Source organism: Dama dama, chromosome 17 (genome assembly GCF_033118175.1).
Source record: "Dama dama isolate Ldn47 chromosome 17, ASM3311817v1, whole genome shotgun sequence".
NCBI lineage: Eukaryota > Metazoa > Chordata > Mammalia > Artiodactyla > Cervidae > Dama > Dama dama.
This window is the reverse complement of record NC_083697.1, coordinates 28,509,491-28,521,775: the sequence shown is the minus strand read 5'-3', so window position 1 is coordinate 28,521,775 and position 12,285 is coordinate 28,509,491. Positions and strand designations below refer to the sequence as shown.

The 12,285-nt window shown below is 36.4% G+C and overlaps 1 protein-coding gene across 1 annotated transcript; it reads left to right on the top strand.

Moving 5' to 3' along the window:
- Window position 1: 1 nt before the first annotated feature.
- On the top strand, window positions 2-11,874 carry CISD2 (CDGSH iron sulfur domain 2). Its single transcript, XM_061164306.1, has 3 exons — window positions 2-190; window positions 9,280-9,494; window positions 10,962-11,874. The coding sequence occupies exons 1-3, from the start codon at window positions 88-90 to the stop codon at window positions 11,049-11,051; spliced, it is 408 nt and encodes a 135-aa protein (XP_061020289.1). The 5' UTR covers window positions 2-87; the 3' UTR covers window positions 11,052-11,874.
- Window positions 11,875-12,285: the final 411 nt, after the last annotated feature.

Sequence of the window (12,285 nt, the reverse complement as noted above, 5' to 3'; positions counted from 1 at the left end):
GTCGGCCGCTTCCGCTCTCGGCGCAGGCGCAGCAGCTCCGCCGGAGAGCCGCGCGAGTCGGGCGAGGAGCGGACGCTGCTGGCCAGGATGGTGCTGGAGAGCGTGGCCCGCATCGTAAAGGTGCAGCTCCCCGCGTATCTGAAGCGGCTTCCAGTGCCCGAGAGCATTACCGGGTTCGCCCGACTCACAGGTAATCCCAGCCTTCAGCGAGTCCCCATCCTTGCAAGCTTCCCCAGGCGGAGGGTGGGGGCGGGCGTCTAAAAGTCCTGCGGCCGAGGGGCGGGGCGGAGCCTGGCGGGTGGCGCGTGACCTGGGATCCCACTCCGGCTTTCTAGCCTGGAGAGTCCCGTGGACAGAGGAGCCTGGTGAGCTACAGTCCGTGGTTTCGCAAAGAGTCGGACAGGTCTGAGCAGGGCACCACCGCCCCCACTCTCACTGCATCCTCGGAGTGTCTGTGAGGCCACATCTTGGGACTTAGCGGCCGCCTGTGCTTCTCCTCGTATCTGTCTGCAGTGTCTTTCCGTATTGAGAGACCGGGTTTTTGCAGAGAAGGTGCTGAGTTGGGAATAGGCCCATTTTTTTCATCTCCGTCGCTCCCTGCAATGCTCCTTGTTTATTTTAAAGCAGGAAAAGCCGTCGTTATCCAAGGCTCAAAGCCTCTGTGTATCAGGCCATCCCAGCTCTTGGCTGAGTTTGCCCCACATAGTGTGGGTGTGACTGTGAGAGAGAAACACACATACACATGATATGTATGTGGTGGTTTTATTTACTAACAAAATTAGAAAATTCCAGTTCCATAGGGGAGAGTCAACCTGTCACGAGGTCATTTGGGGCCATCACCGTAACTACGGGCCTGGAAGCAATTTAGTTTACTCGAGTTGGAGGAAAGATACTTTTGCTAGTATGACAGACAAAAAATTAGAAAGTGAAATTTACTGGTGACATGTAACATTTGCACTTAAGTCCCCTCCTTTGCAAAATAGAGGGCTTCCCTGGTGGCTCAGAGGTTAAAGCGTCTGCCCGCAATGCGGGAGACGTTGGTTCGATCCCAGGGTCGGGAAGATCCCCTGGAGAAGGAAATGGCAACCCACACCAGTATTCTTGCCTGGAGAATCCCATGGACAGAGGAACCTGGTGGGCTACAGTCCACGGGGTAGCAAAGAGTCGGACACGACTGAGCGACTTAACTAATTTACAAAATAGAACCCATAGCGCGGGATTTCATATCTAAAAGATGAACATTTCCAGAATGCAGCCAAAAGTTGGAAGATTTTGTTGGGTTCTGAGCTTTACAGTGCAAATGAGATATGGGTAAACCAGACTCAGGGACTGATTAGGATGATGGCGGGGGAGGAGGGTGGTGATGGCGGGGGAGGAGGGTGGGGAAGCCGGTTATTGATAAAGCTAACATTGAACTCATATGTTCTGACTGATTACCAGGGAATGTAAGCATGAATTAAGATAATTTTGAAGTAAATAGGGCTGTTTCTGGAGCAGTTTAGAGATCTATGGTAGCTGACTTAAAATGCAGTATTTGGAAGGCTGACAGGTAGAAGAAAAATATGATGTACTTCAGGTAGATCAGAAGACAACTAGGGCCAAGTTAGTGATAGTTATTTGAACATGGATTTTAGTTGCATGTTAAAGGAATTATTTATTATTATTATTTTTTTAATTAGAGAATACTTTACCTTAACAGGGTGCTTTGAGAGCTATCCCCTCTCAGAGATTTATAAAAACAACAGGCAGTGTCTGGTGGTGGATAGGTAAGATATGGTAAACTAGATCTAAATCTACTTCTAAATCTAGAGATTCTTTAAATAATAATCACGGACATTTGCTTCGTTGACAAATGGATTGTGAAAATTTAACATTTTTAGGTGTTAAAAGGTTTGACAGAAAGCATGTAATTGAACAGAAAGAGTGGTAACAGTAATAAACACTAAAAGAAATCTACACATAAGGAGCAACATAAAGTGACATAAGATGAAAAAGCTTTCAGATCTAGTGTTTGTAACCATCTTAGTCCTCTTTTGAATTTACTAGTTTATTCTGATGGATTACAGCAATTATGTAAAATTTTTACTTTTTCTCCCCTTATTTTTTTACATCACAGTAGGCCTAACCATTCCCCTGCAGCTGGAAGTTTTGAATGTTTTTAATATATATATTTTCATAATGTTCAGTGGGTAAGTAGCCCTATACCAATTATTTTTTTCTTTCTTTAAAGTACACCTTTAAATGTATTCAGTAAATGGCAGTATGTCAAAAGGATACAATCATTTTGTGACATTTGTTCCCAGTTGCCAACTTACTTTCTTAATAATTTGCATAAATTAACTGATGAGTTTTTAGCAGTCAAGAAAGAAAAAAAAATCCCCTTACTCCCATGCCAACCTGTGCATGCTAAGTCAACTCTTTGCCACCCTTTGGACTGTAGCCTGCCAGGTTTCTCTGTCCATTCTCCAGGCAAGAGTGGGTTGCCATTTCCTTCTCCAGGGGATCTTTCCAACCCAGGGATCAAACGCAGGTCTCCTGCGGCTCCTGCATTGCAGGTAGATTCTTTACCCTGAGCCACCAGGGTGAACCCAGTTTAACCTTAATTATGTGTGTTGATTCTGATTGTGGCTGGTTTTATAGTAAAGTTTTCCGTAAATAGAGTGTAGTTTAAGGAGACTGGAAGGTATGATATTTGACTTAATGACTAGAAGACTTTCAAACTTTTCTTTTTCCCTCAAGAAATTCTGTCCACAAATATTTAATTCCTATTAAGGCATTAAGGAAGCTCAACCTAAACCTTTTCCCTCTTGAATAAATAAAATATAGTAGTTTCTTCTCTGACGCTCTTAAATACTTAATGTGAAGAATGATTCTCAGAAATAATGACAACTCTGATAAATATCTTTATAGTGCATATTTAACCTGTCGCATTAGTGTGTCTGCGTTTTAGTTCTCATTGTAATAGCCATTTGTTTAGGAAATGATGTTTGTAATAATTACTTTACAAAAAATGAGACAGTCTGCTTTGCACTGGACAATGATAATATAACAGTTGCAGAATCTATTTTGGAGCACTATGGAAGAAAAACTTCAAATTTCCTCTCTGAACTGCCTCTCTTGATTAGATTGTAATCGTTAATGACATTTGGACGTCTTGAATGAACTACTTTTAGGATCCATCTTAGACCTTTTTTTGTTGAAATAAAAACCTGGTAGATAACTTTTCAAAATAAATTGTTTAAAATGTCTACCAGATCAAAAATATTTTCATTTATTCTCTATGATAATTAGAACAAAAAAAAAAATGTTACAGTTCACATTATTGTTGCCTGTTTTTCCTTCCCTATTTAGATCCATTGGTGTTTTAAAGCAGTTGACTCTCTCATGATGACTCTGCATTCTTAGTGAACCCTTGGAGATCCTTAACTACTGTACAGTATAGACAGCCCTTACCTGTCAAAAACAACTTTGTCAAAAACCTATCTTTGTTTAGGTTACATTGTTAAGAGTGAGGCTTTTAAGGTAAATTAGTATAATTCCCCCTTTGAAAGTATGTTGTATTCAAATATATTAACCTTTAAAAAAGCTTTCCCTGTCATACAGCCTTTTAAAATAGAATAACAAAAAGCTTCCCATTCAAAAGTCAGAAAAGTTTACTTCTAGATTTAAAAGCTAGTTGTGAAACTTTGAATATAGTAGTTCTTCCCCACTTAAAAAGCTAGTTTCTTTGAAATATAATGGTTTTACTCTTAAAGCAATCAATCCTTAGACTGTAATATTTTTCCCAGAGTAACACAAACATGTCAAAGCTGACACTTTCAAGAGGATTAGCTCTAGAAAGAACCAGTTTTGAGCAAAGAATTTAAGGAGTGGAACAGAATTGAAAACATATATCCACAGAAAGACTTATACAAGCATGTTCATAGCAGCCTTATTCATAATAATCCCAAATTGGAAGCAGCCCAGGTACCCACCATCAGGAGAGTGGATAAACAAATTATGGTATATTCATGGAATGGAGTACTGATTAGTAATAAAAAAGAATGATTTACTGATCTGCTGCTGCTGCTAAGTCGCTTCAGTCGTGTCCGACTCTGTGCAACCCCATGGACGGCAGCCCACCAGGCACCCCCGTCCCTGGGATTCTCCATGAATCTCAAAAATTTTATAAAAAGCCTTTGTCTATAGGAATCAGTGGTGGGGAGATAGACTGGAAGGGGGCTGTGTGCTGTTCTTAGTCACTCAGTTGTGTCTGACTCTTTGTGACCCCATGGACTGTAGCCTGCCAGGCTCCTCTATCCATGTGGAATTCTTCAGGCAAGAATACTGGAGTGGGTTGCCATTTCCTCCTCCAGGGGATCTTCCCAACCCAGGGATCGAACCCAGGTCCCCCGCATTGTGGGTGAATTCTTTACTGTCTCAGCCATCAGGGAAGCCCAAGAAAACTTGAGTAGAGTGGGTAGCCTATCCCTTCTCCACGGGAACTTCCCAACGCAGAAATTGAACTGGGGTCTCCTGCATTGGAGACGGAGTCTTTACCAGCCGAGCTACCCTAGAGCCCAAACCCACTCTAGTATTCTTGCCTGGAGAATCCCATGGACAGAGGAGCCTGGCAAGCTACAGTCCACAAGGTCCCAAAAAGTTGGACATGACTGAAGCAACTAGTTGGGATCAAATGCTTGTGTCTCCTGCATTGGCAGCCGGGTTCTTTACCACTAGCGCCACTTGGGAAGGCCCTCAGTGGAGGCTACAACAGTCTTTACTTGACACAGCCCAGAGCTAAACACCTGAGATCTGTTTGTTTTATTGTATGTAAATTTACCTCACTTTTTTTTTTTAAAGAAATGGAACAGAAGATGAATTTTCTTAATAGGAAAGTGTAATAAATGATTAAGTTCAAGCTAAAGAGTTGCCTTTATTAACATGTAAATAATAAAGTTTATTTTTAAAAAATTAAAGAATTTTATTTCAGAAAACTTATTTTTGAGAATTTGGGAAAATATTTACATAGTTACTGTAAGTTGTAAAAGTTTTTTCCTCTCTTCTGAGGTAGACCAACTAAATTTAAAAGTCAGTGTAATTAAAAAGCTTTTATGGAGAACAATTTTGATGTCATTTAAAATATTTTCTTCCATGTAACCACTCTGCAATTTAGAATTCCTCGTGTCATCAAGTATTTGTTGAGCATGTACTATGGGACAGGCAATGTTCTAGATATTGGGACACTGTTCTATTTATAGTAGTGAGTGGGAAAAGATTTTTTTAATTGATTATTAATTTCATTTTATTGGCCGTTTGGTCCTAAATAGTCTTTAAGTGGTAATAGTAAAGCCATCCATTAAAAATATTTTATTTTCATCTTTCTATAGTTCAGAAGTGACGTTTTACCCATATTGATACTTTAGAAAATATTTATGAAATTATCAACAATCAAGTTACCAGTGTTATTTTTATGGGATCATTATATGCAACCTTTTGAAAAGGAAGAAAAAACAGAGCAAAATAGAAATGCAACAGTGTTACCAGCTCTTGACTGGTGGGATTACAAGTTATTTTATTTTTTATACTTTTTAAAATTTTCAGATTTTATAAATTAAGTGCTATTTCTGATAATCCTTAATTTTAGAATGTACTGTACAAAGTACACATTAAACCTAACAATTAGTAGGTAGTAGATTTCCCTTTATAATACCTAATATATCTGCCGTAGCTCAATATACATCAAACAGGTTCATAAGAAATAGCAAATCTTAAATTTTTAAAAAAAATTTCTTGTTTATTCTGTATTTTATATTTACCAAAAATCAGCTCTAACAAATATAATTTAAATGATTTAATTGAGCTTTATAGGCTGTTATTTTCCTTTATAATCTTTCCTGTACTTAAATTGAAGTTTGTCATCTTTAAAAGTAAATTTTCCCACATAAGACTGTTGTATAAATTATTTTGTTGTAGGAAATAATGGTACTTTTAATCACTGTATTACTACAGTGTTTTACCGAGGAATTAAGTGTTGAAAGAGCAACATTTTCTGAAGTAAATTTTAAAACAGCATTCTGTTTATTCCCTGAGATTTGTAGGTTAATATAGGGAATGTTAAACTTAAGAATCTAAGTTAAGGTTATCATCTTTACATGTTCATTCTCTTAACTTTTTGACTTTGATTTACTCAACCTCTTGAGACTTTTAAGTTTTGTAGTATACATAATAATACTTAATGTTATATTACATTCAAAAACATTTATTGAATATGTACTGGTTCAAGATACTATACTGGATGTTGGGGCCAATAACAATCTAAGACATTTATTGCCTGACCTGGAAGATAAGTGTAAATAAATAATTACAGCATTATGTGAGTGAGAAAGGGACTGACATTTACACTGTAAATGTCATTCATTCATTCATTAAGTCACTTAAATTCATTCATTTGTTAAGTCACTCAAAACATTTATGAGGTTCTACTTTGTGCCAGGAAGTGGAGCTCCTTTTCCTATAGGATTATGGCGGAATCAACTTTGTAAACAGAGAACAGTAGTATGATAAAAGAAACTGAGGAAAAAAGGCTTGAAAGCAGAGGAAGGAGCGATTAATTTGCTTTGTGAAATTGAGAAAGACTTCTGGAAAGGCAGTATTTGACCCTGGTTTTCAAGGGTCCATATAAATGAGTCAGGTTGACCACAAGTAGAAAGGCATGGCAGACAGAAGGAATTCCTTATGCAGAGGACACAGGAAACCTGCCACTAGGTAATCAGTAGCTTTGGCTGGCTCTAGGTACAAGAGGGATGGGCTATTTGTGGGTGTTGAAACTGTCAGAGTAGCCTTCCCATGTCATAGACGTGGTGCTTTGTGGAAACTTGGTTTACAGCAGCACCATCCAAAAGCCTTTTCGTGATGACAGAAATGTTTCCTGTGCGGTCAAACAATAGTAGCCACTAGCCACACATAATAGCTCTGGAGCTATTAAAATGCGACTACTGTGTCTTAGAAACTAAGTTTTGAATTCTGCTTAACTTTGTTTAAATAGCCACACGTATCAATCATGCTTTTTGTGTTCTATATTTTATGATAATTGGACATCTTGGGGACCTTGCTGGCCAGGAAGGTTTGCTCCTCCCTGGACTAGCTGATGCCAAGAGATAGTAAACTACTTGCTTGTGAGCAAATTTTTCACATGCAAACCAACCAATCCAAAGCCTACACTCCAAACACCTTTATCTAACCCTCACTTACCAAGCAGTATTTACCCTGCCCTAAATCACCCAAGGCCAGATATGAGACAATTAGGGACCAGCTCTATAGCCCAAAGCCCACTGAAATTATTCAGGCTAGCCAATACTAAACTGTTTACTGTGCCTTACCTTGCCTTTTCTGTAAACCACAATAAAGGCTTGGGCCCTTTCCTCTCACCTTGCTCCTGACCAAGCCTCACACTTACCTATGTGGTCATGGGTGGCCTGTTGTGTTCCCTCTTGTGAATTGTAAGTAAACTTTTCTTTCAAGGCAGTTGTCTACATGTCTGTCATCTTACCATATCTGATTATAACAAAATCCTGGGTCCAAACAAAACAGTGTGGCTAGTGGTTACTATCTTGGACAGCAAAGATCTATAGATAGACCCTTCACCCCAAGAAACAGTTCTTTGTCATTTTCAGAATGTTAATTCATTCAGAGCGTTTCTGTGGAGTGTCTCCACTTTTGTTAAGAGACCAGCACAGATCAGCCTGGCTGGCAAGATCTTACCCTTACAGAATTTCATTCTGGTGACTGAAAGATCATATCCCCAAAGATTTCTGCCATGTAGTATTGTCAGGTTGAGTCGGCAAAATGTTTTTCAGAGGAGCTGTGTCCAGTCTTCATAATCTTAATAAAAACTACCATTCACTACCCTCTCTGTGCCACGCACTCTTATAGGTGATGCACATATGTAAATAGGTTGTGTCATCTAGAGCTCATAACAAACCTTTGGATGGTCTTTTTTCAAAAATAGCTTCGTTTTGGAAGAGTTAGTATTAAGCCAGCCTTTTAATCGTTGAATAGTAAGAACAGTTATCTTTGGAAAGTAGTTTTACTGAGAGAAGAAGAGATAAAATTTTGGCTCTGTTGAATCTCATTCATAGTGACTGAGAACAGGCTTTTTACTTAGTGTCCTGGGCTAGACCTGCTTAAGCTCCAGTTTACCCACATGAAAAATGGAAATAATGTGCCTACTAAACTGAGTTGTTTAACACAATGTTTAATAACTGAGTTATTACAGTCGCACTCTTAGCATAATCTGTTCATTTATTATTAACATTTATTAGCACACCTTAGCATATGACCTTCAATTTTTCTTTTTCTCCATTAAGTTGTAGTGCTTATTAGTAATGTGTCAGGTTAGCACTCAGTGAATGATGACAAGTGATAACTCTTAAGGTCAGAAGGGATTCCCTATGGAACCCAGCAGAGGCAGCATACTAGCCAACATTTGATAAATGCATGCTGAAATATAAATATTTATTTTGGCTCCTTGGTGTGTTTCTCTCTGCAGACATAGGGAACATTTCATTTATGTCACTTATATTCCGTATCCCCCAAAACAGTGCTGAGTACTACAAAAGGCTTTAATGAATACTTATGAAGTAAGATGTATCTAATAATGAGATTATTTAGTATGTGAAAATTTCACCTAGCTCTTTAAAATAGCTTTTACACAACATTTAGGTTTTTCTATAGGAATCACACTACGCCTTACCAGAAATATAAATTAAAGCATTGAAGACATATTCTGTCTGAAATTACACATCAGTGGTAAATAGTTTACAGGAAATTCTGTTGTATGATTTTAGATATAGTGGAAATGTTTTCTAAACATATAAAATTGAGTTTTATTTATAACATGGTGATCGTAATTCCTGAAATAAAACTAAACACAGATATACTTAGGATAATGAGATAGGGTATTGGATAGAGGATTTATTTCTGAAAACTTTGTTTTCCAGTTTCAAAAGTCTCAAGGTAGCCCACAAATAAAATAAAGTGGTCCTAGGTATCGGTTCCTTGATATTTATTCACAGTTTTACAGATAAGTTAAGAAATTAAAGTGAGAAGTAAAGAATAAGCTGAAGGGTGAGACATGCTATTTAAGTTCTTTTTAAAAATTTTCTTAAAAATGTATTTACAGTAGGTCCTTGTTGGTCATCTGTTTTAAACATAGCAGTCTGTACATGTCAGCCCCAAACTCCCAGTCCATCCCTATTTGAGTCCTTTTTCAGACTCTTAACAAATCTGTATTTTTAGTTTCAGAATGGCTTCGGTTATTGCCTTTCCTTGGTGTACTTGCACTACTTGGCTACCTTGCTCTTCGTCCATTCCTCCCGAAGAAAAAGCAACAGAAGGATAGCTTGATTAATCTTAAAATACAAAAGGAAAATCCCAAAGTGGTGAATGAAATAAACATCGAAGATCTGTGCCTCACTAAAGCAGCTTATTGTAGGTGTTGGCGTTCTAAGACGGTAAGATGTCCATTTACACATACACTAAAATTTTGTGCAGTTAACATGGTTTTGCTTCTTAAATCCCCAGTTTTGAGGTTCTGTGAGATGAGAGACTTTTCCATAGTATTCAGCACTGAAAGCCTGTTCTAAATTAAAGTTTGCCTCTTCTGATCAATATACTTCCTACATTAGAAAAGTTAGAGCAGCACGGAAACTTAATTGAGCAAATTACTTAATCCTTAATCTCTGTCAGTTTTTTTTAATCTGATAAATATCACAGAAATTTTTGAGGATTTAGTGAGATGATGTACATATAGTACTGTGCCTCCTATGTAGCATGAGCTAGTGAATGGCAGCTGTAATTATGGATGATTTTGACTATGGAAATTAAAAAGGAATTTGGCAGATGCAACTAGATTATCATATGATATAAGTTAAGTCAGACAGAAAAATACCATATAATATCATATATGGAATCTAAAATAAGACACAGATGAACCTACTTATGAAACAGAATCAAGGCAGAGAACAGACTGGTGATTGCAAGCGGGGTGGGGGTTGGGGAAGGGTGGAGTGGGAGGTTGGGGTTAGCAGATGTAAGATTTTATATATAGAATGGATAAACAAGGTCCTACTGTACAGCATAGAAAACTATTCAGTATCCTATGATAAACCATAATGGAAAAGAATATTTTTTTAAAAAAGAATGTATATATGTGTGTAACTGAATCACTTTGCTAAACAGCAGTATTTAAGACAATTTGTAAATCAATTATATTTCAATTAAGAACAAATAAATAGACGAGGAGGAGGAGTTTGGAATGATACATTGTAAGTAGTTGATGAGGTCTGTTTTCTTCTGCTACTTTGGTCATAGGCTATTTGAGACTTTAAGTACAATAATGTTCATCATAGCATCATTTATAATAACCTTAGAAACAATCTAGATATCTGATAATAGAGGAATGATTAAAGTATGATATAATACAAGATTGCACATAGTAAATAGAGAAAAAAGATACCAAATTGTTAATTATTACTTATGAGTAAGTTTTTTAAAATATATTTTAAAATGTTTTTTAAAGTATTATAGTGTGCATGAGTTTTATAGTGAGAAAACAAAAGAATTTAATTTGAATTTAAATTACATCCTTAAAAAATTTAAATTAATTGAAAAGGTGAGTTCAGAATTAGAGCTCTATACAAAATAGGAGCTTATTTTGATCCCCTTTTAAGATTATCATATTGACTTGTATGGAATCATCCAAAGCTTTTAAAATCTGCCAACTAATGAAATATTTAAATGTTAGGTTTGCCATAGTATTGGAAGGTAGTTAGCTATAGAATATATCTGTTGCTCAGAAAAGCTATCTAATGTGCTTTTTTTCTCCCAAAGTAATGGACTTTCTTTATAAGAGCATGTCAAATGTATTTCTACTTACTGACTCATTTAAAAAATAACATTTGCAATTTTTTCCTTTCTAGTTTCCTGCCTGTGATGGTTCACATAATAAACACAATGAATTGACAGGAGATAATGTGGGTCCACTAATACTGAAGAAGAAAGAAGTATAATAGTAATGAATTAGGATGGAATTCAGTTCTTTGCTGTAAAAAGTTATAACAATATTTTTGCATTCTTTGTTTATAGAAGATCTTTCAAATGGTGGTCTTAATTATTGCTCCTGGTTGAATAATTATTTCTGCCAATTTATTTTCTTTTTACACTACTGTTTATATTTGATACTTTGTATATTCAAGCAGTCTTTATATAGAAATTAAATGACAGTTCTTTCATTCTGACTTCAAAGAATTAATGTATCTTCCTACAAAAAAAATCAACATTTTTAATTTTAATTAATTGAGAAAGTTTTGGCAATGAGTGCAAACATCACTGTTCAAACATCACTGAACATCAATATTTTCAACAGAATCTATACTTTAAAAATATCTCCCTCCCCTATTAAATATATATATTTTTAGTACCCTTATGTTTTGATCATTTGCAGTGATTTCTTTTTCCCCTTTCCATATTTCATTCTTTTTAGGTCAGTGAGAAAAATATTGCTGTCAGAATTGCTTGAGTTTTCAAAGAGAAATACTCTTTGCATTTTAAATATTGTTCTCTATAAATGTGAATATCCGAATTTCAGAAAAAACAGGAACTGGGTATAAAAAGTTTCAACAAGGAACAATTATTTACATTATAAAAGACTTGTTTATAAAAGGTTTGTTTGTGTCTGTTTACATGTGTTGTGTTTGTGTATCTCAGAGCCGTCTGACTCCGTGACAAAGTGGGGTAGGATGGCAAGAATACTTAGAGCTAAACTCATGAGCTGCTGCAATTTGTAGGTCAATTAAAAATAATTAAAAATAAAGTAAATCTGGTACAACCGGGTCCCTTTGCTGTTCACCTGAAACTATCACAACATTGTTTGTTAATTGGCTGAACTCCAATATGAAATAAATAGTTTAAAAAAATCTGAATTTATATTAATGTGATAATAGTTCAGTGTTCAAAATTGTATCTGTATAAACATTTTTCTCTTTATTACAGTGTAAACCAGTAAACAAAATACAAAAGGTTTGCAAAATAAACTTATTGGAGGATCTTTAAAACTTTCGTAGTTTTTTTAGCCTGAGTTAATTTAATTTTATATTACAGTTCTTATATTAATAGCTATCAGTCAGTTCACTGTGCTTTCTTTATATATGAAGATGGTTCAGGAGGCAGACATACTTAATTCTAATAATCATCAAAGCTAGTAGTTACTGTGCACTTGGGTAACAGACACTGCACTAAGCATAG

Coding starts and splice junctions, on each gene's coding strand:
- CISD2 (XM_061164306.1), top strand. CDS start 88: ATGGTGCTGGAGAGCGTGGCCCGCATCGTAAAGGTGCAGCTCCCCGCG. Junction 191..9,279: donor CGGGTTCGCCCGACTCACAG/GTAATCCCAGCC, acceptor CTGTATTTTTAG/TTTCAGAATGGCTTCGGTTA. Junction 9,495..10,961: donor GGTGTTGGCGTTCTAAGACG/GTAAGATGTCCA, acceptor TTTCCTTTCTAG/TTTCCTGCCTGTGATGGTTC.